Here is a 23,803-nt window from a genome sequence, read left to right on the forward strand (position 1 = left end):
TGTAGGCAGATCCAGGGACCTGCCTCAAACAAGGCTCAGCTCTTTACTGGCAGCTCTACAACAAACGGGGCAAGCAGAGATGACGAGATTGGCATCAACCAGAATGTGGGAAAGGGAATCATGGCAAAGAACAGAAAAATGCTTGGACAGGTCCTCAGCCTGTGTGTAAACAGCAGGGCCATGCTGACTTCCACCCTGTCAGTCAATCATGCTAATTTGCATTAATTAAGAATAGAGATCAACCCTCTGTATTACATGAAGTGAAAGCTGTTATTTGGGGTTTTCATATACAGCAGCTTATCCCAGATCCTTGATCAAACTCCTCAGATTCCACTGAGGTGGATAAATACCAGAATAAAATTTCTGAGTCAAAGTGATGTCATAATTCTTACTTTTCCTGCAAACTTTGTTTTGATTCCGTACCCAATTAGTGAAATAAAAGGGATTGACATCATGATGTATTTAAGGCAAGCTCCAAAGGCTCTCCTATGATGATGCCATGTGATTTATCCAAAATATACTAGTGTGGCATGCTAGCATTACAAGCAATTATGAGATTTTTATTTGGTTGGAGGCAAGGGTGTTGCTCAAGCTGACTCGACAGTGTGGTACTGCCCCATGTGAGGTCCCACAGCCTTTCAGGCACAGAAGAAAATGTTCTGAGCTAAACATACTTTCTGTATTGTTATTTATTATTCAAGGAAAAGGTGTTAGGAAATCAACAAGGAGCTGTCTGTGCTCAGTTTTGAGACTGGGGTTAATTTCAGGAGCAGAGGAATTTTATAAGAACCAGGCACTGGTGTCAGTATGTCAAAAGGAGGGATTTTCTGCATGATGTTTATAACTGCTTCTGTTCTGGGCTGCTATGTCAGTAAAACAATTTATACTAAGAATATTTTCAGATGTTCCATCACTTACTCCCCATTGACTGGAAAGGTGGCCTGAAAGAGCTGAGATAGGCACAAACTCCAGAAAGGGAAAAACTTTACCATGAAAAAATGGTAAAGTTCTTCTTTAATAGCAGGAAAAGCCATGTAGGAGATAGAATATATCATCTGTATTTTCAGTACCAAGACCACCTGCAAGTGATAATGTTTGCATGAATTTTAATTAGAGAAACAACATTTTCTTGCAATATCTCCTTTCCCTTTCCAAGCATCATAGATGAATAGTTTAAGTTGCTATGGTTACAATGGGTTGTGTCAGACTGTGGATCAGTGTGATGGTAACAAATTCGCATGTAAAGAACAAAGGCTGCATCTTTTCATTTCATCCAGATGATTTTAGCTCGAAGTATTTCTATGATTTTAAATCAATTGATGCAACTTGGCATAGCAGTAGTACTAGGTGAAGAAAAATTAAAACTTCATGATAGTTTAACTTTTCCGTTTAAAGTAAGTCCCTCTGCAATGAGGCATTATTCCAGTATAGAAGTTTATTTTAAGAAAATAAATAGTACTTTTCAACAACCCATATAGAACAGGAGTTTTTATATAGGCTCTAAAAAGAATGCCAAGCTGTTGCCTTGGCTCTTGAGCTATTAAAGGCACAGTCTGTTTCTCATGAATGAAGATTGGCTGAGATATGAACTCTCTCCTAGTTTTGATCCATGGTGTTTTGAAATGTAGCAATCTTATCTTCCCATTGCATTGTGCAAGTATTTTTCATTATGGATTGGCATGACATCCACTCAGTGTCTTCCATTTGGAGGCAGCCAATTCCTTCCTTTTGATCCAAACCAGTTGTTAACTGTCTAAAGTATTTCTTTATATGAAAATATAAAAAAGCTGTCCTTGAAACATTTTAGTGGAATCCTGTGTGAAACTAATTTGGGGGGAAAAACAAATCAATAGGTGTGTAGGGTATGGAGGGAGAAACACTGTGCCTGTGTCTGTGCACATTGCAGCCTTCAGATGTTTTCATCCAACTAATTTCAAGGGTTAAGAGCAAGATAGTGTGCTAAAGTGATTCCAGATGGGCCAATATTAATATCTTTCTTTTCCTGATGAATGAGAAGGTATGACCTAGTTAGAAAACTGCTAAAATTACAGGCGCCACAGAGGCTTCAGCTGGTGCCCTACCACATAGATATTTATCCTTACCTCTGCAATTATAGTGCTGATGAGCTGCTCGAACCTGCTGAAGGAGGCGTTCCAGGGCCTCCGTGTGTCCCCTGTGCCGAGGCTCTCTTCCACTGCAGTCTTTCCAGTCTATTGAACAAAGGAAATAAACAGAAATGAAACACAAAGGTGCAGGAGAGGGTCTAAAAATATTTTCTTGCCTCTGGTACTTCTCGGCTCTAGAGGAGTTTTACGTCTCAGCAGGCAGGAGCAGTTTTTAAGTCAGTTGTTTCTTGTACACTGAGTTTTCTTTGCCTTGTGCCAGCTGGGTAATTAATCATAATGATTATTAACAAAGAGCTCACAACCAGCCTGAGCTCTGAGAAGCTCCTGTAGTGTCTGACTTGGCTGTGGCTGTTTCTCTCCATGAATGAGCTGTGGTGCTGCAGGCAGGGCTGACACTGCCCCTCACCAAGGTCACACAGTCCTCCTTCTGCCACTGCTGCCAACACCAGGAGGCTCCACAACTCACCCACAGTTCTGCAAAGCAGAGAATGAACATCTTCCTACACCCAGAGCTTGCTCTGTAGCCAGAGAAACATTCTTGGAGTAAGATCACTTCTGGAGATTTGCTCCCAGCAGAGGCCTGGACAGATGCTGGCAGTTCCTGCCCTGGAGCCCACGGGCTGCTCAAGCACTGCACTCCTGAGGCAAAATCCTGCTGTGCTTGTCCCACACACCCTCAAACCTCCAACAGACTTGGATGGCACCCACTTGCTGCTAATGAGAATTTCAGTCTTCATTTAAAAAAAAAACAAACTCATCACAAATAGGAAGAAACTGTGTGTATCAGAAAGGAGCTCTTTCATTCCAGACTTGCCTATTTTCATACTTTGATTATAATGAGAAAAGCGCATTGCACCAGTCTCCTGGCCCAAAGGAATGGTGGATGAAGGTATTAAGAGATCTGTCTGCACAGGAGACATGTTCCCATCTTGCTGGCACAGAGGCTGTGTACGTACTCATAGCCACCAGCAGTTTGCTCACTCACTAAATATACAGATCCAGTTTCTAGTGCAAGTTTGGAGTCAAGCATTCCTTCCAATGGGCTCGCTATGCCAGGGATATAAATACCTGTTTATTTACATTTAGTGTAGCAGCCAGAGTAAGCCCCATGAAAGGCTGGAAAGAGAAGACATTTGGTATCCTGATAGCCTGTGAGCAGTGTGACAGCCGCAGAGGGGCTGTCCTGTGTGCTCTGTGCTACTGCAGACATCAGGGCCAGCTGCATTTACTGCTCTCTATGGGGAAAATGCCCCTAGAGCTCCTGTGAGCAGCCAGGAGGGACCAGCTGGAACTCACCAGTCTCCAAGTGCTTTGGTGTTATCAGACTGGTAGAGTTTCAAAGAACTCTGTGATTTCTCTATCCCAGTAGTTTCCAAACTTTTTGAACCTCCAGATTGCTGACTACCTTAAAAATTACACAGAAACCAGACCAGCTCTCCTCATTGTCCATCACTCACTTGATAATGAATAAACCTAGAAATGTTTCTGTCTGCTGGGATTTCACAGAGAAGCTGCACAGTATAGGTCACCACAAGCTGCTGCAGTGTGTGGGGGAAACAGGAGGACAGGGTGAAGTGCTCACTGTCATCACACACAGAACAGACATTTCCAAGAGTGTCACCAGCCTTTGATGCTCTGGGGTCGGACTGGATCCGTGTCAGGCCCTGCAGCTTTCCTCTCCTTTGCATATTCCTGTGGCTGCTGTTGCAGACAGCTTTGTAGAGCATTAATATATTCCCATTTAAATTTTAGGTAAGAGCCATATTTTGTTATGCAGCACTTGTGTAATGTCAGTTTGCTGCCTCCTTGCCAAGCACAAATCTGCTGCTTTGCAAAACCAGTGGTGAAGGCAGCCATGTGAAGAGGGAAGCTCTGCCCCCAGTAACTGCAGTGGTAAATAACATCTTACCTCTCTAATGTGAGTATTACTTAATGAAAAGGTTTGCATTTAGGCTCTGCTGGTCTTACTGTAAAGCTTAAGCATGTGGCCCTAAAGCCAACAATTCCAGAACTCTTAACACCCTGAGATACTGTACAAGGGGAATGAACAGAATTCTCTCTGTAGCTTTTGTGCTGATCCACTGAAATCTGCAGGAAGATTTCCTTCACACCCCAAAACTTTGGAGCTAGCACATAATGTCAGATTTGAGAAGGTTAATAGCAGGGGGCTATAAAAAGGGAAGAGAATGCAATATGCTGAAAGCAACATTCACATAATACAGAGTTGCAGTTTTAAATACCACCTGTGTTTCCAGGAGTGCTCCTTCTTTGGGGATATTTGGCTGAATTACTGGCAGCTACTGTGAAAGAATCTGTCCCCCAGCTGATGTAAATTTTGGGTTTCTGGGGCCAAGTCCTGTGTAGTTACACCTGGCTATAGTCAAGGTAATTGCACATCACCAAGTTATTCAGTTATCCACAGTAGATTTTCTCCCATGATTGTAGCCCATTTTTGTTCTCAAGCAGAATATTTCTTTACCCTAGTTCTGGTATTGTTCTGGAGAAAACACAAGAACAAAACTGAAGCAAAATGGGACAATGGTAATGCTAAAGCCTTATTTATCCAACCCTCTCTATTATGACTACTGAGAGTAGGTACAGCTTGTTATATTTTTTCACATTAGCATCCAAGGTTATTAAATTGCTACATTAGCCTAATAAAAACTAGTGTTAATGCAATAAAAAGAAAAGTCCCACTTTACTGCATTAATCAATACAAGGGGAGCTGTAATACACTGAGTTTGGCAAAGAACATTAAGTCTGGAAAAGCAACTAACAATGCAATGTGATTATAATAGATTAAAAATTACAGATGACAAATTGTAGCCCTAATGGAGTCTGAGAAGACCTGTTGAAGGGTGGAAAAGGAAGAAAGGCTTTTGGACATTTCTGGAACATTTACAGGCTACATCCTACCACCATGTGTGTCCACTCTGGAGAATTTTATGTACAGGATGCTGTAAGAATAGTCCAGTGAATGGATCTGTAATGCTACAAGGTAAAACATAAAACTACATGGGATACATGTAAATGTTTTACTTCTAGCAGCTCAGAATCGGGTTTTGATCCATTCATGTATGGATAAATGAAGTTCCATACATCAGAACCCTCCTAACAGAAATGAAGATTAAAATAGTTCTGATTTTTAAAAGTGTTAATGACTAGAAACAATTTTCTGTCAAAGGACTGAAGAAGAATAAAAGCTAAGACATAAATATACATAAATTATTTTGCTCATTTTTTGGCGGTTGGAAGGAGTTGAGTCTTATTATTTACCTCACTCGTAGATGACATGACAATTACATTGTGAACTCCAATATCACTTAGCAAAATGGGAGGGCAGACAAACCCAACCTACTTGAAGGTGAAGCATATTCAGGAGTGGATTTGCGTGGAGGTCCCCATCCTCTCATGTTGTATGCTGAGACACGGACACAATATCTCTGGCCCTGCAAATGGAAACAACTGGAGTCAAAACTGTCACTGGATTCAAAACCTTAGCTGTAACAACTGCAAAGCAGTGGCTCACAATGATTTTTTGTTTCAGTGAGAAATTAAAATAGCTTTAGTAATTTAAATGCACCATGATAGATTGAAACCAACTACAAAAATTTGAAGATAAGGTTTGAGACCCAGTTCTGTTTGGTGTAAAAGAGATAGAGAAAGACAAATAACAAAAATGAGAATGACTGCCATCAACATGTGCATTTCTGGAAGAAGGAGAAGAGAAAATGTTATTTGAGGTATGGGTCATCAGAGTCAGGTCTAGATTTCTCAAGAGCCTTTGATCTGCACTGATTATCTCATGATCCAGAAAACATCAGCTTTTGCTCCAGGCTTTTCCAATTTCTCCCGAGAATGATATCTCAAAAAATGGTTCTATTCCTTTGCAACTTTTGGATTATGGCTGCCAGACATGCTGTGCTCAATCACTGGAACGTGTTGCTACAGGAAAGGCTCTGCAGTGATTTTCAAGGGGTGGTGATGCAAATTCTCCTGTCTTTGTGTCACTGTGGGGACTGGGCCATGAAGGTCTAAATGAGTCCTCTGGAACTCACCGTCCTGAGACCTGTGATGGAGCACCTCAAAGAGTGAAGATTATCCATAATTATTTCACCAGCCAAAGGAGAAAAGTCTTCTGAAGAACTCCATTCCACTAGAAACAAACAGTAGGAGAAAATCAAGTCAGGTACCAGTCCAAGCAAAGAAATCAAAGGGCTTGAATCACTCACAGATTAACTTTTCTCCTGGCAGTTTCCCAGTCCATGTGGATATTAAAAGTCATGTTTAACAGTAATGAATAGCAAATACCTAGTAATTAAATTATATGTCTGTGTATGGGAGACAAAACCAAAATATTGTTCAAAAGCTTTTCAGGAAAGAATACTTAAAAATAGACTGCAATACAAATTACTTTGAGTCACCACTGTCCTCATTTGAACAATTTCCTTTTAAAAACACAAATAGTGGAAAAGAGAAGATGAAGGAATTGGACCTGTTAGTGCCTGCTGTCCATACTCTTCCTCACTACTTGTAAAAATTATTGTGCACATAAAACAGTATTGAGCAGACCATGAAATACTACTGGATCATTTAAAAAAAAAGAATATGTGCAAGTGAGGAACAGATGGCTGAAGGCTGGAAACCAGCCTTTTTTTCTTAAATTAATCCTTATTAATGAGAGATGCCATCCCGGTTAATCCTGGAGTCATACCTCTGGGATTTAATGACTTGTACCTTCAGATTCAAATTTCCAGGAAAACCTATCAAAACCATAGTGAAATTAATCTCTTGAATTATTCTATGGTAGAAACTGAGAAATCTCATTAATTTCTTAGATTTACACTTAATAATTCAATATAAAGCTTTCCTTTATTTCCTAAAACCCGTTTGCAGAATATTTTTTAGATACTTTATTTGTATATTCATTAGTATTGGAGTTGATAATTTAGAATAGATCAGAGAATATAGGTATTCTAATTTAAACACGTGTAATTTTCATCTTATGGCAGTGTCATGCTGGTATTTTCACGTTAAAAGAAAATGGCTTCAGAGAATTTCTTGTTCAGTGTATACAACATTTAACTGCCAGCACATTTTTCTGAAACAGCCAAGTATCAATAGCACAACTCATTTTTCCCTTCTCCCCTAATCGCTCCCTTTCTATGATTGCAGTTTGTGAATGCACAGCATGCTCTGCAACAGTTTTGTGTTTGCTGCAATGAAAAGATTAGTTTTTTATATTCTCTTTGAATTCCTTTCACTGTGTATTTTTCTAGTTTTCCACGGGTTTTAAATACCTAATTACTGCCACCTTCAGTGGAAGCTATCTCTGCACATTAGTAGGAAAATGTAGAGACTGTTGCAGTACCATATTGTAGGGTTTTGTTGACAGTTTAATTATAGGAATACTTAAAGGTAACATTGAACTTGATGGCCTGTCAGACTTTCCATTGTAAACTGTGATTTTCAAGGTTTCTAACTCCACTTGTATTCAATCACTGCAGACAGTGTACAAATGCTGCAGACTTAAGACGTGTTTTCTGTTTCCCAGAAGGAGAAACCAGAAGGAGAAACCCTGCTCAAACTGCTGAATGTGTTGTCAACAGGCTTGCAGTCACTTCAGACACCATTTTTTTCTTTTCAGGGATTCATGTCAAGCATGAATCATGTCACTCAGGATGAATTCTGCCAGCAAATCCTTCCTCAGGCATGCCTGAGTGTCCTGCTCCAGGAGAGGGGCAGAGCTTGGGTCACACTTCAGGCAGCACAAAGCAAAAGCTAAGGGTGAGAGGAGTAGCTCTAAGAGGCTTTTGATCTTCCCAAATTTTTAACTGTTCTATGGACTGGAGGCTTCCCAGATATAAACTGGTACTTCAAGAGGCGTATTTAAATTTATTTAAGCTTACACAAATAAAAGAAATAAATAAATAGCCAGTGGTGGCTGAGCCCCATGGAATTGAAACATGGGATTATGATATTGGCCTGTGGACCAGGTTATGGTTATCATGCTTCAGAACCCTCCTTTTAAAGGATATTTACCTAACAAGATGGCGTATCCAAAGTTACTCAAAACTTAATTATCAAATATATTTATTTAAAAACTCACTTTTGGAAAAAAACCCGTCTCCCCGTTTCAATAAAAATTTCCATAACTGAAAAATAAATATTTTTTCAACAGCTGTGTTGGAAAAGTGCCTTCTTTTCCCCCTCATTTCAAAGTATATCTGTCATAAAGAAACTCATAACAAGTTTTGGAATTTTCTTGCTTGCCTATAATTTTAACAAACTTTTTTCCTCCCGTGATTTTACTGATTCAAGTGAGAAGATGACATGATACTGCTTTAAAGAAATGCAGGTCGACAGAAATAATTTATCACTTCAGTTTATATCTCCTGCTCTGCATTGCCAGCTTTCAGCTCTCTACTGCAATGGTCATCTGAAAATAATATATAATATTCTGCTATACTGATTCATTTGGCTCCTAGGAAGACATGGATACCAGTTTTCCTATTTTACAGAAGTGAAAATGAAGTAGGGAGGGGTGGAGCACCTGGTTCAGTCAACAGGCCCCAAAACAAGGGCAAAATCCAGGTATGAGGGCAGTGTTGTTCCCATTGCCTGGTTTTGTGGGATATCTGCAGCTCTTCCTGGTACCAATACAAATCCTCTCACCCATGGTCTTACCCTGGTGGTGGATCTGGGCCTAAATATTATGTAATTTGTGCATGAGCAACCCATCATGAAGATTTAGCTAAATCTTTGCCTCCTTTGTGAAGAGTGAGTGCTGGGAGAGAGCAAACAGAAATTACCGACCACTTGTGTCACGCTGGAGTCCTTGGGACTTTAAGGAAGAACAAAAGGCTGCCTCACCTCAGCGTGTAAATGCTGAATTATAAACACGCTCAAGCAGAGAAAGCTGAGGATGAAGAGGGTCCTTTATGAGAGCCCAGGAACAGGAGCTGGTCTTGTAGACTGCACCAACTGTACTGTAAAGGACCTGAGAGCTGTTGGGTGAATTAAGGATGGAGCATGTTCCAGTCCTGTTCTGAACACCCCAAAGGGCTGCTTTGTTGTGAACGCTGAATGTCTTTGCTGTTGCGGCTTTCCATCTGACACTTCATGTTATGTCAGAGCAGGGCTTTTTTGTGTGTTTAATATATTGGTGACTATGTGTTTTAATGAAGGTGCCCTGTATTCCAGAGCTAGCAAATGCACGATGTGTTGCTGCGGTCGCCAAGATAAGTAGTAATTTTTAAATAAACAGCAGTATAAACAGTTACATAAAACTCATGTAAATTGCTGGCACATAATTTTAGACTGGCTTAAGTTATGTAACTTACTCGTGGCCAAGTTTTTTTTTTTCTTTTTTTTTCTTTTTTTTTTTTAATACTCAATTCACTCACTTTAAAATAAAGGGAGAAGTTTATTTTCACCTGTTTCTTTTCCAGTCACAATCTTTCTCTTACACTGATCATGCCTTTAACAGCTTATCAGAGAGATGGACAAAGGGAAGACACAAAACACTTCCTGACCCTATTGTAGATTTCTTCAGGAAAGCACCTTCTTCTCCTGAGTCGAGCAAATAGCCTGAGCCACAGTAGAATTTGTTTCTTGTCTTGACATTTGTTTTTCCTTGCCTTTTCTGGTGTTTCCAAACAAATAATTTTGTTATTTATTAGCTTTCTTTGAAATATGAAACTGACAGAGAGCACCACCAGAAACCACTTCATGCCAACTTTTTCTGCTTGCTTATCTTGACGAAAAAAATTAATCATTTGCTCTCATAATGTCTTAGCAACTGGATTCAAGGACATAAAACACTGCCATTCATATGAATAAAATCAGGATGAAAGACAATAAACAAATACTTATCAAACAAGTGGAGAGACCTGAACATTAGTGGAAAGCAGGAATCTGTTGGTGTAGAGCATCACCAGCTCTGATGGAGAACTGTTTGCAGTATTTGGTCAGCTCCTCCTTGCTGTTTTCAAGCATTCTTTCCAGCCTGATTTAAGAAAGGAACCCAATTTTGAACCAGATTTTCAGTTCAGGCTGTGTTTATGCCTCTCTCATGTTTGGAAATCCTCCAATGATAGGAGAAAGACAAGTCATACCAGCTGTAGGGACTATTGACAGCATAATGCTTCCATTAGGAAAAAACAAATGTTTGGCACTGAGCAGTTTGTGCAAACACAGAAGTTAAAACACAGTCATGCCCTGGGACTTGGATTTCCAGGTACAGCTTAAATTAAAACCTGAGCTCCAAACTGTTCTAAATACTAGTGTTCATTATTTTGGATCTTATCTATCATTTCAGTTATTTCTGTAAACTTATCCAAGGCTCTTTGTACTGGGTTAGTAGAAGCGTCAGTAAAGCTGAAGAGGAATGAAAAAAGATGTAAAAAACCAGCTCTGTGCCCACCTGAGGCAAACAAAGCCCTGCTGTGGTGTGGTGGGAAAGAGCTGCAGCAGGGTTTGAGGGCCTCTCAGCGTAACAGGACAGTGCAAGACAGAACACCAAGAAAAGCATCTCTAGACTATTCCTAGAGAGAACATCTTCATTTGAAACTTCTATGGTTATAAATCTTCACAATTCTTATTTCAGAGATTTTTTTTTAATAATCAAATACTTTATTTGCAGTAAATCTTCTTCCCAACCGCTCTGGGCTCCTTTGCTTTTGCACCTGCTAATAATAACCAATGATTTTAAATAACCTTTCTTGTGGCCCTGTTTCTGGATGTTCCTTTGACCCAGGCCAGAATACTCTATTTTATGTCTTGACATTTATGGGAACCATTATGACAGCAGGCTAGGTGCCAAAGACACATCTTTGCTTGATCATGGTTTCACTAGTTCATCTTAAAGCAAATCTGCATTATAGAAATGATTTATAAGACACTATTTTAACTGAAATTTTAATAAAATTCTCACCAAGAGAATATATGTATTAAAAAAAAAAAAAAGATCTTTTTTCTGAAGTATTTGATTAGCATTTTCTAAATCCCAGCAATTCTTTATCTGTTTGCAATAAGACCAGCTATTTCAGAACAAGAAGGAAATTTTTTCCTCTGTTAGTGAAAATGACATTTCTTATTAACATTTTATAAATAACTAAGAAAATGTGCCATGTGGGTGCACATTCAGCCTTCCAATGTGGGCCAGTGGTTAGAAATCAACAATGGATTGTAATAACAGCCAAGATTTGTTTCTCAGCCCTAAAATGACAAACATATCCCACTGTGGAAGGAAAAGTGGGAGAGAGCATGTGTTAGGACTGTGAGACGAGACTGGAGAATAAATGGGGTTCTTATGCAGAGGCTTCACATCCCACAAAAGCTTGGCTTGGATTCTGCAAGCTTCCCCTCCCAGTGGGAATGTTGTTCTCCTGTGATCTGTGCAGCCAGAGCTGGGGGGAAGCTCCCACATGCAAGGACCAATTGTTGGTGTGAAGTGCACACAGGGCAGGCTCAGCTTCGTCCCAAAGCATGACATTAAAATCTAATTAATAATGAGCAGCTGGGATAATGCACACAAAAAAGTAAATCTGTTTCAATGGAGGAGGCAGAGCAGAGCACTGCACAGTGTGGGGAGCAAAGGAAGAAAATACACAGACACTAAATCAAGTTACCTGTTTAAGGGGATTCCACTCCTTGTCCTCTAGTTCTGTGGTATAAAGAGGGATTTTTCTGCATAGGTGTTGATTAACCATATTAAGGCCTTTATTTCTTTATTGACTAATCTGTACAATAACTTAAAGAGCTTTCACCTTCCCTAGCCATGCAGGCAGGTGTTGCAGGCAAAACAGCCTTGATTTGAGGAGTTTTTACTTAATTTAATTTATTGCCAAGTAACACAAATTTCTAATAATTCGTTACAAGTGAGAAGAAAGTAAATATAATTAAAAAACCCCAGCGTTTAAGTGAACACCTTCCCACCATCCTTACTAGACTGAGCTTAATCCACTTATCCTGCCCCTTTCCTGCAGTCAGCCTCCCTTCTCTCTGCTGTGGCTCTCACTCCATGCTGGGTTCTCCATCACACTGAGCCAGGCCAGGCCAGTTGTGTTCAGCCCACGGCCTCTCCTGACCTCCCACTCCTTCCCTGGCTACTGGAACCTTCCATCCATGCCCATCACTGTGCTCAGGAGTGAGCCAGGTGGGTGCTCAGGTGAGATCTGACTGAGCTCAGACATGGGTTAAGAGGGAGCTCATGGCTGAGCCATGGGTGTTCAGTAAATGAACTGGGTGCTCAGGCACAAACTGATGGGTGTTCATGCCTGAACTAACTGGGCACTCGTGCATGGAAGCAGCAAACCCTGCAGTCGATGCTCAATACACAAATCAGGAGCTTGCAGCAGATCCCAGAACCTGATTCCAAATTTACAGACACACATCAGCTCTGGGGGTCAGATCTGATTACTGGAACAGGATCAGGCTTTGACTGGGGAGGAAAATAAGACCCAGACCTTTGATGCTCTTCAGTGGTCCAGGAAAGTCCATGATAGGCCAGAGAAGACTTAAGATGAAGCTGTGAGCAGGGAAACTTTGCCATAAACCCTTTGAAGACATTCTGGTTTTGTTGAAGTCTTCAATGAGTCTTCATTCCCAAACCCATTAATCAAAATACCTGCTAAATCATGGACCTCCTTCAAGACAGAAGCTGAAGGTCTGGAGTCCCAGTCCTGCCACTGACTACATGGAATTCACCTCTTCTATGCCATGCCTATGAACTGGAAGCTGTAACAGCCACATGCAAACAACAAAAAAATCCCCCATAACTTACTGATTTGCTAAGTCAAAGCAAATGTAAAAGACAAAGCAGTGTAAAAAATTCAACATCATGATACAAGCCTTTTTCCTTAAAAACCAAGGCAGACAAAAGTAGAGCCTGTATGTCTGGGTTTTCTCAGAGCTATTCATCCTGAGCTGCTGTTCAAAATCCATATAAAACACAAAGCAGGAGGAAAGAATGATTCAGCTGAGTAACCGGTGTTTGATTAGCTACATTCGTTAATTACACCATCACTTAATATGTGATTCATGTTCAAAGGTGATTTTAAATACATAACAAACTTAAATAATAGAAGGTCTTAAATTTTATGTTAAGTCCAGCACATACTACAGACATTGACAGGAGCTAGAAATAGAAAGGTTTGTTTTAACTTTTATACATTTCTGTACTGGCTAGGCATAAAAATAGAAGTCAAATTGCACAGTCCTGTTAGCTACCAAAATGTAACGTGCAAATAAAGTGCCCGGGAGACCTAATAAAATGGCATAAATGAACTACTGTAAAAAATATCAGACCACACCTATTCAGCAGGATAAATTCAAATGTCTTACAAAGAAATGTATTCTCTTTTCTTTTAATGGAGCAAGAACTGTTTTAAGGAAAGAAAGAACGAGTTTCAGAACATACAAAGAAACTTTGAATGATAAGTGGAAAGGGTTTCAAGATGAAGTGCAGAATGCTGCTCAATTCCACTATGGACTGGACCAGAATCAAGCAGTGTCACAGCATCTGCTTTAGAGAGACAGAGGTATTATTGTTAAAGCACTTTGTTTTCATAAGATTTGTGTGCACAAGCATTCATCTCCATAACCAGGGTTCTTCTAGAAGTCAAAGAAACCACAGGCTTGCAGCTTTTCACTCTGACACTGCTGTGTGAGCAGACAGTTGCCACCAAAGTGGAGAAAGATACATATAGGTATCTATATAGAAATATAGCAATATATCTGAATATTTAGGTCTTTGAGGATCACTGCAGGGAACCTGCTATGGAACAAATCCAGACTTGGTCAAATATAGAAGGCCAATTTTTGATGTGCCCATGGGGGCAAGCAGAAGCCCACACAAAATGATGAGATTATTTGTGAAAGGAATACCCCCAAGAACAGAACATGCAGAATCACAATCAAAATGTACAGATCACTCCTGTGAAGTTTTGGAAGTTTTTCACACTGAAATCTTTAACATAAATTTTCCATTGACCTGGAGAGAAGCCAGCTGAGAATCCCAGATTCAGGTTTCTTTTGAACAGGTCTCAAACAGCCCCTGGCTCCTGATTCCTGAGCAGAGGTGCTGACCCTGGTGCAAAGGCAGCTCCAACCATCCTTTGGCTGAGACTCCCAATGACAACAGCAAATTCTGCTGTGCTGTTCTGGACTGGGACCCATTTCATGCAGCTGTGTGACAGCAACATCCTGGGTGCATTGCATATCCAGCCAGGACTGAAACAGTGACTCAAAGACAATTAAAATTATTCTCATTCAAAAAAAATTCTGAAATGGACCACAAAGTGTTTTGGAAGAAGGGAGTCAGGGAATGACTTTTTCTCAAAATTTAAGCAAAACATAACTCCTTTTCTGATCTAAGCCAATCTGTTTTGTTTTGTTTTGTGTTTTAAAGAGCTACGCTGACTGAAATTAAAAATCTTCTCTCCATCCAAAAAAAATCCTGGAAGGCAGCTGGGAAGTTCTGACAAACATGAAATACTCTCCTAAAATACCAAACTAAACAAAAAGGTAAAAAGGGCTAAAGTGGCCTAGACAGCTCAGCATCACTATCTGGGAAATAACTTGGCATCCACAGCTACAACCAAACAGAGAAGATTAGCTTTGTTTGCTACATCAAACATGTCTTTCTTCTTCTCTCTTCAAACATAAATAGTTCCAGGCTCTAAAATAAATTAGCTCAACTTGGGTTATACAAGCTGTTTCATTTTTTTTCTTCAAAAGGGAATATAGATGTTTGTTTAAAAATTGTAAATAAAATATAAACAGAGATTTTTCATTGCATGGTGATCCTTTCCAGTAGGCAGTGATCAGCACTATGTCCATTTTTCTTCCTTATTCTATACTTTGGGATCACAGCATTATTATGGCTACTTCTGATGAGAAATAGATGAAAAAAAATCATGCAGTAAGAGGAAGTTTATCTGTACTTATTCACTGTAAATGCAAAATAATAAGCAGGTTTTAAATCCACAGGAAAAAAAAAAGTAAGAAAAAATTACTTAACATTACTTCTAATTTTTTTCCTTTGAAAAAACCTGCTCTCTTTATGTGTATGTGTTGTGGGGAACATGTGAACCCTAGAAAGGCTGATTAGTGAAAAAGAACAGCCCTGAAAAAAAGCTTTGCAGCACTTGCTGCTGGTCCCTAGTGGGATGCTCCTGGGAGCTGAGTGCTGTCTGGCTGGGTTATGCTGCTCTGGGGAATTGTTCATCGAGATGGTTTCAGTGGTGTCCTCTGGGATAACAAAACATCCTGCAGTACCAGTGTGCTGCTACAAACACAAAGCTCTCCCTGGCTTCCAACTGTGGCAAGTTGTTTTGTGTGTAAACGTGGAACGTTTTGATTGCGTTTTCAAAGATGTAAAACTAAAGCAGGTCCTAAATACTTCCATGGTGGGATGTGAGGTTTGGTTCTAGGGCACAATTAGCCAAGGACAGGGTTTTTTTTTCCCTCAATATTACAGTGATGCTTCACATCCTTCCTAAAACTGGCTGGGGTGAGGTGTCTCTGGCTTTGAATCTTTCTCTAGCATGGAGCAGATTATTACTTTTATTATTGATTTATGTCATGCCTGTCTGCTTCCAGCCTCAAAACACTTTACTAAGTTACAATATACTTAGGAATCATTTCATGTCAGCCACCACCACACTGCAGCCTTCTCCAGAGGGAAACTGAAGGGAGCCATTAGGATGGTGCCTGCAACATTAAACAACAATCCAGGAAAGGAAGTAAAGAATACTCTGGCTCCTTAAAGCAATGGCTGAACAGAATGCAGCCACTGAGCTGCCATCCAGCTGGGACACCAAAGTCAATACCCATTCACCGTGTGTGGTTAAAATTAAATCTCCTAATGAAGTGAGATGGTTTTAGTGGTTAGAGAGTGAGTGCAAAGTATTATTCTCCTGTATGATTATTTGTAAGTTATACAGCTAACAAGGGAAAAGATCACACACAGGAAAACAGCAGACAGTTAGGTAATGTTCCAAGCTCAGTTTCTAAAAGGCATTTGGAATAAAATAAAGCTTTGGAAAAAATATATTAAAAAAAAGGAAAAAAAAAAAGAAAAAAAAGAAAGATGACATGGGAAAAATGGAATTGGAAGTTTTTCACTGTTTTTAGGGAACTAAACTAAACTGAACAAAATTGATGTCAGTTTTTACTCCCTACCGTTCAGATCCAGAGAAAAGAACATTGTTAGTTTCTGTTAATGAGTAGGTATTCCCTAAACACTGTTGCAAATGCTTCTGAATTTTAATTTGCTTAGAAAAAGAAATAGTAAAGTATTGAGGGAAAAAAACCCCAAACACCTTAACAGCCTTTTTTCTTTTTTTTTTTTTTTTCTGTTTTGTTCCTGAATTAGCAAAATTCTTTGATGATTTTCTGGACAGGAGGTTTATATATCTGATTAAAAAGATCCTCACACTTTGTTATCAAGCTCTCCTTTCAGGGCTGGTAATTGCTAGCTGGTTCTAATCATTCTTGCAAGTGATCATTTGAAAGGTTCATTTTATGACCCCTCAAAGTAGCACAAAGAATCTCACTCCATAATGTAATAAACAATTCTACAAACAGTGCTTAATTAATTCCTGAAAGTCACCAAAAGGAGCTATTAATGATCTTTCTTTTTATCTAACCATAAATATGCAAGTCTCCTGGGACAAAGGATTTAAAAAGAATATTCTGGCAAGACTAACTGTCAACTTGATAAAACATAAAATGATCCCAAGTGAAGGTAGTTCAGCATACAGGGCAGTGCTACCTGGTCTGATCAGAAAGTTAGGTCAGGTTGGATTAAATTTCTTTGAATGCTGTGTTTATCAAAAACAGGACACCACTGACATGGTACAAACCAGGCTCAGCCCAAATGAATACCCAAGAGAAAAATACTGCAACCTTCAGAAAATTATTTTTTAAAATTAGCTCTGTTTGGTTGTTTTTTTCCAGTGAAAATACCAAGAATCATTATAATTAGGGGGTGGACAATGTTTCAGAGTTATTTAAAATACAACTATTATGTAGAACAGTCTGATATTTGCTAGAGAAGTTTGGTGTTTTAGGAGCCCAAGTATTGTTTTCACAAGTAAATCAGGCAGTGGGAAGCTCTTAAATGAAATTTAGTTTCCTGGCAACACAACCCATTGCTGAAAATTAGATTTAGGCTTCTAAAGGGCTTTGATGTTTTTGAAAATCACACTTCCTGCAGCACTGCACAGCTGACTTGGTGTAATACAGTAATTTTCCTTCTACTGAGGCTATCAGGGCATTATCACTTTGATGGCCTCAGTGGTGTCTGGGAGCTTGGGTTTTTTCATAGAATGTGAAAAACTGTTTTGCTGGGCACAGCCAGTGATGAGTGGAATCTGTGACCATAAGCAGGAGGAGGAAAGAAAGAACATTCCTTTTCCAAAATAAGCTTCTGTAGTGCTTTGGGGGCTTGTGCTGATGCCAGTGGAGCCTGTGCACTGCATGTCCCACCTTTGGAAGGGCTCCAGGAGCTGCTGGACCCTTGGGGGACAGGGTCCTCCTGAACCTCTCCTGCTGGAACCATCTCTGGGACACACACCCATGGAAACACAAATCAACTCCCCACCACACAGCCAGGAGGGTTCTGGAGGTGAGTATGGAAATTTTGGGTTTAGGCACCTCGGAAAGGAGTTCTCAATGATTAATACAAAGAAACAAACACAGCAGGAAGCATGAAGGGAGAAACTGGGGGAAATAGCTGAGAAGATTTTCAGGCCCCCACTCCTTGACTCCCCTGGGCAGGACCAAGGAGGCTTCAGATCCCCAATCCCTTGGCCCATGGGAGGATTCTTGTTCCCACTGGAAGCTGAGGCTGTGGATTGCTGTGCTTAATACTGAAGGACTTACTGTTCCAAAGATTGTAGAAAACCTGAAAGTTCCTTTAAACAGGACATTTTAAAAATTCTCATTTTTGTTCTAATCTTCAATAAAACTTGCTTTTTTTCTTAATGTTGGAATTTCCTGTGGAACAGAAATTCTGTTTTAAAACCATCTCTATTCAACAGGGCTATTCAGATGAAAGCATTTTCTTATTCACTGCACTTTGCAGCTAACTGGTGCCACCCCAAATGTATCACTCTTCCAAGAATGATGTGGCAACCCTGGAATAGCTAATTAATTGGGCTGTATGATGCCTCTGCCAGAAGTTTCAGCTTCCAGAGGCATTCCTTTAAGGAATGGTGGTGTGGGTTTGGCTTTTACAAGGATACACATGGTTTCAGGAGCCCACAGGCACCAAAAGTTAGTTTGTGTTTTGTAACTGCTCATCTCAACCCAGTCATTGAGCTGATGTCTTAACCACAGTGAGTCAAGCAAACTTCTTCAAAGCACTCATGGAGAAAACTTTTCGTTAATTTTTTTTTTTATTATTATTTTTTTTAAATAAAAATTTTGTCCTTGGGTAATCTTTCAAGAAAATTCCACTTCTATGTCTGTTTACTGGGAAAATAATTACATTTAAACACTACTTGCATCATAATACAATCTCTTGTAGATAAATACCTTTGCCACTTAGCCCTCAAATTTTTATACTTTGTTAAGGGGACTAAAAGATGTCTAAATCCAATACCTTTATACTTGGTCACCACAGCTGAGTTGACACTGAGGGGTTCTTGGAAGGTGACAGTGAGTGATGTACTGCTCGTTACCATGAGACAGACATTGGTTGGCGCCTCGGGGGCTCCTGGGAGAGAAGAGAAAACATCAGCTCTTCAGCACAACAAATCCTATTCAAACAATGTTCCTGTGCCTTCAAAGAACCCACTGAAAATCACCCTGCAATTGTGAGCTTTGGGTTGTAGGTGTTTGTGTTTTCTGCCTTTTGAGCATTTTAATTAGTGCCCCTGCTAACAATATCCTGCAGACACCATTTGTTTCCATCATGGTTTTTGGCTCCTTTTTGGTTAAAAATATCTTCCTGCATATATGTAACCCAATAAAACAGATTCATGCTAATTATGTCAATGAAAAGACCCTATGAATCTCTTTGGGTGAATAGGAGGAGACAGAAAGGAAAAAAACACAAAGAGCTAATGAAACCTTTATGGTTTCACTAACAAACTCAAATTTATCAAGAAACAGAAAACATTTTTATGTTATTTGGATTCAAAAATTGCAACTTCCACACTTCTTTCAGTGTAATAGTTCCAAAATGCAGCTGTCAATCGAGACCTAACATTTTTGTTTAAAAAAAGAAAAGGAGGGAAAAAAAAGCTTAATTTACAGAATTATCAATCAGACTCAATTCAGAAACCAAACACAAAATGTCATGACTTACTGCTGGGATTGATTAAAAAAATCAGTATATTAACTTTCACTACATTTCTTTTCTTGTATTTAGTATCCAAGAGAAGGAGCACTACATGTCTTGAAGAAATAACCTTAGCATACAATAAATTTGAGAAAATTATTTGTAAGTACATTTATATAAAGATAGTTGTAAAAATGTTAATAGCAATGATTGTATTTCATCACATAGGATAGAGCTAAAAGATCCACAAAAAAATTCAGGCCTGTTTAGTCCTTCATTTGGGCCCAAATTCCCATTTAATTTGGATACAGATTCACTTGTACAGCTGTTTAAAGTGACTCAGTTTGTGGCTGTGGTGATGAAATGGATACCAAGATTAAGATTAGTGCTTACCAAAACTAAGGTTAAATTTTCACAATACTTAGGTGCAAAATGAAATTTCCCATCCTGATCAAGTATTTAGAACAATCCCATTCCAAAATAGTAAGTTCTTTTGAAAAATAATCAAATTACACCAGAGAAAAGGCCAATGTCCCCATCCCTCTTCCTGCCTATTTGTATGTTGTTTTATAGCATCCTGTTTTAAATTCTAAACATGTTAAATGAGATCCAGGAGTAGAGATAAGCAGGGCACAATCATCACATCCTGAACAAAGAATTGGGATGTTGGATGTCTTATTAATGTTATGCAGTCTAAGGAGCTGTCCTTGTTGCTCTCAGATTGTTCTAAACCCATTTCCTTCTCCCTCTTGGAAAAGCCATTTCACCTTTGTGCCTCAGTTTCCCCATGCCAACCCCCTCCTGCTCCACAGCAGTGCTGTGAGAATCAGCATCTTTGGAGAGGGTTCTCAGCTGCAGATTCCTGCCTGGAATTCTGCTGTTTCCCTGTACTTGATGCCTTCGGTTTTTGCCTTTTTTTCCTTTTATATGTTCTCTGTATTCTTCACACACCTATCTGTAGCTCTGTAGCCTATTGTGTCAGTAATTAGTTTTCCCAGTACTTTTCCAGAGCCCTTCCTTAAGCAGAAAGACAAAACAAATTCCAGAGCTCCAATCCCTGGGAGGTGCAGAGACCCAGCACTATCTTGTTTCTTCCTGAGAACCAAGGTTGAGAACAACACCCCAAGATACATTTTCTTGGACAGAGCACAGCTAGTGCCGATGCGGGAACTCCAGAGAAGGGGCTTGACCTGGGGGGGAATTGCATCACTTGTCCTCCTAATTGGTGCTTTTTATCCATTATGTTAATTTCCTAAAACCTATAAAAATGTACTCATCCCTGTAGGGATGGGCTTTTGTGGACATCTTTCCATAACTGCCCCCAAAGGCCTTCAAATAAACATCCTCTTCTTTTACCTCCTTACCAAAATTACCTTGAGTTTCATTTCCAGGTTGAGAAAAAGGCAACATACTCACGGGCATGCTCGTAGCCGGCCTTCATGCGCTGGTAGAGCCTGGCCCTCCACTCCCAGCCCTTGAGCTGCTTTTCCCTCTCGGTGCTCTCCATGCCCAGCCCTTCACTCACTGCTTGCGCTGACAATTCTGCCACTCTCTGTTGGGCCTCCTGCACCAGCGTGCTCAGGTGTGTAGACCTGCTCTCCACGGTCTCAACTTCCAGGAAAAGGGGGAAATAGGAAGTGCTCAGCAAAATTTTGGTGGTCAAAATAGGTTACGATGTAAAATGTACCCAAAAGTATGTACTCTATCACCATCTTCATAAACTGTTAAAACCAGATGTGGCAGTGTTCTTTATCTCTTCCATGACCCATCCTCCCTCCAGGGGGATATTTTCTGTGAATGAGCCATTGAGTCTCACTGCAGGACTGATAAAATTCCATCATCCCATTGTGGGATGCTCCACCCAGGGGGAGGAGCCAAGCATTCCTACCTGGATATAATCTGAGACTCACAACACCGCAGTCAGCCTTTCCCCACTGGATTCCCAGAGGAAGACTGGACCCATCTGCATCACCACTGGATCTTCAGAAGAAAACTACACCCTTCTACAGGATCATTGCTTCACCAGAAGCACATCTGTCACTCCAGGATTACTGCAGCCACCATTTAATGGGACTGTACCAACACCCCGACAAAGAGGGTGTCAGGTTGTATTCTGACTCTGGAAGTGTTGCTGTATGATTGCATTCATTTTAATTTTCCTATTAAATTGTATTCTGACTTGGGATCTCCCACTGCTTTGCTTTCAAAGAAGTACACGTGTACTAGTATAGAGCACCAAGACTGGCAGGTTTTTGACACCAAAACACCAGAGGAGCAAATATATATGTGGATATGAATGTGCTATTTCCAAACTGGGACCATATGGGACAAATTAGATTGGAAAGGACCCTTTCTGGATGACTCCTCTTCAAAACAGGCTCGGACAGGAAGTCAGACTGAGTTACTGAAGGCATTATCCAGTTTGATTTGAAAACTTCCCAGGATGGATGGAGATTGTTCCACTGCTTCACTGTCCCTATAGTGAAAAAGGTGTTTGTTTTATCCAGCCTGAGCCTCTCATTTTAACTTTTGCCTCTGTCTCCTGTAACTGTATGACAGCCAGAGTTTAGCAGAATCTAAGAATAACCCTACTGATGTGAAAAGTGCCCTGGGATCTTTGTAGCCACAGGAGAGCAAAGAATTACTCAACACCTCTGACATCCAAAGGGTTGTTTTTGAAGAATGTTTGTCTCTAAGACTTTGCTTCCAGAAGCTGGCTTGAAGCCATCCTTCTTAAGTTTGATCATTCCTCATATGGACATCAGGGACATATGGCCAGGCTCCCTGGAACCTGCTGGTATCCTCTGAACTGTTGTTTACTGGGAGGCCAGAGGTGATAGGATTTCCTGGATCCATGCCTACAATAAACATGCAACACATCTGATAGCACAACAGGACTGAGGAAGGAGATTTTATGTGCCAGAGCTTCAGGTGGTTGAGAATTGGCATCGGTTCAAGTTCTGACAAAGGATCTGTCTCTATCTGTTTAATCAAGGTTCAGATCCACATTTGTTGAGTCTTGGAAACGTGTCCAATCAGCCAGTAGAAATTTTAATCTTATTTTTATTTGGGTTAACATAAACAAACCATGAATATATTTAATCATATACAGTTTCATAATAGTAGCTGAAAAGACAAAACTTTGTCTTTTCCCCAGCTAAATTAGTATTTTAAATGCTGTACTCTCCGATCTTAGTTATTTTGTTTTTAAAAGATGTTGGGTTCCTGTTGAGATTTATAAAATCTGAGTTCCATGTGGAAATGAAGATCCTAGTTTTACTATCTATTGCTTTATCTGCTGCTGCTCCAGGCAGAAATCCAGGTGATACAGATGGAAGCTGTCTGTCCTCCAGATCCTCTTTTCTACAGAGTTAGATTAGAAGCTATAATGAGATTTCAGCTGGATGACTACAGCTAATATATACAGTGGAAGAGAAAAGGTTTTTCCATGAAGGAAGCTTTTTGTGTGCACTCGGAATAAGGAATTCCTCTATTTTGCCTTCTCCCAGCTCTGTGCTGTACACTTGTAATCACATTAAGAGATGTAATCACATTAAGAGATGCTGCGTCCAGTCCCAAAACCAGGTGAGTCAGGATTTTACCCTCCCATTCAGCCTGTGGAAGTGTTGCTCAATTATCCACCAGAGAGAAATGAAAATACTCCTGCTGGGTGCTGGACCATGTTCCTGCAGCCCTGAGATGATACAAACAGGATTTAACTTGAACAGGGTTGGTTGAGTATGGAAAGCAGAGCAGAAAGTCTGGAGAAAACAGAAAGTGACTCAGTTCCACAAGAGTGAAGCCACGCACAAAGATGCTGTGAACCTTTGTTTTGAGGGCTGAAAATAAATTTTTGTATTTTGCTCTCAGCCCCTGCAAATCCTTCAGGTAAGAAGCCCAAACAAAAAGATTGTTTGCGTTTTACCGAGAATGCTTCATCCGTTATTTCAATCAGAAAAACTAAAAATCAAGATAAGTGAAGTGGAAATTTGGTGGCTATATTTTGAAATGGAAATGAAGTGGTTATATATTCATATTCTCTGTGTTCATAGGCATGTTTGCATTAATTACAGGAAATGAATACTAATTTATGATTGCCCCTGCTTGCCATCAGACTGCATTTATTTACAGATGAGGTCAATGAAAAATTAGTTTAGTCTTTTTTACTGCTGTTTAGAACACTCAAGACTGTGTTTTCCTCTAGATTTGTCATGGTTAATGAATGTTGCTTCAGCAGTCAATCATGTACTCTAAATGCTGTCACACTTTTTTTTAAAGCCTCAGTCATGAACCATGACAGAAAAATAAACAAATAAATATAAAACTAAAAAACTCTTTTCACTGAGCAGCTACACTATGCAAAAATCTCCAGGGAAGGTTAAAG

General features: G+C 39.9%; 1 protein-coding gene across 1 annotated transcript in view; it reads right to left on the bottom strand.

Annotated features, from left to right (window-relative positions):
• ANKFN1 (ankyrin repeat and fibronectin type III domain containing 1) overlaps positions 1 to 23,803 on the bottom strand; it is a 56,991-nt gene that overhangs the window by 24,633 nt on the left and 8,555 nt on the right. Inside the window, exons 3-7 of the mRNA XM_058852535.1 lie at positions 20,836 to 21,030; positions 18,739 to 18,852; positions 6,185 to 6,282; positions 5,485 to 5,575; positions 2,103 to 2,210 (exon numbers count right to left, since the gene is read on the bottom strand). Coding sequence (XP_058708518.1) covers positions 2,103 to 2,210; positions 5,485 to 5,575; positions 6,185 to 6,282; positions 18,739 to 18,852; positions 20,836 to 21,030 — 606 coding nt within the window. The remainder of the gene's footprint in view (positions 1 to 2,102; positions 2,211 to 5,484; positions 5,576 to 6,184; positions 6,283 to 18,738; positions 18,853 to 20,835; positions 21,031 to 23,803) is intronic.

This window comes from Poecile atricapillus, chromosome 17, assembly GCF_030490865.1.
Source record: "Poecile atricapillus isolate bPoeAtr1 chromosome 17, bPoeAtr1.hap1, whole genome shotgun sequence".
In the NCBI taxonomy this organism is placed as follows: Eukaryota; Metazoa; Chordata; class Aves; order Passeriformes; family Paridae; genus Poecile; species Poecile atricapillus.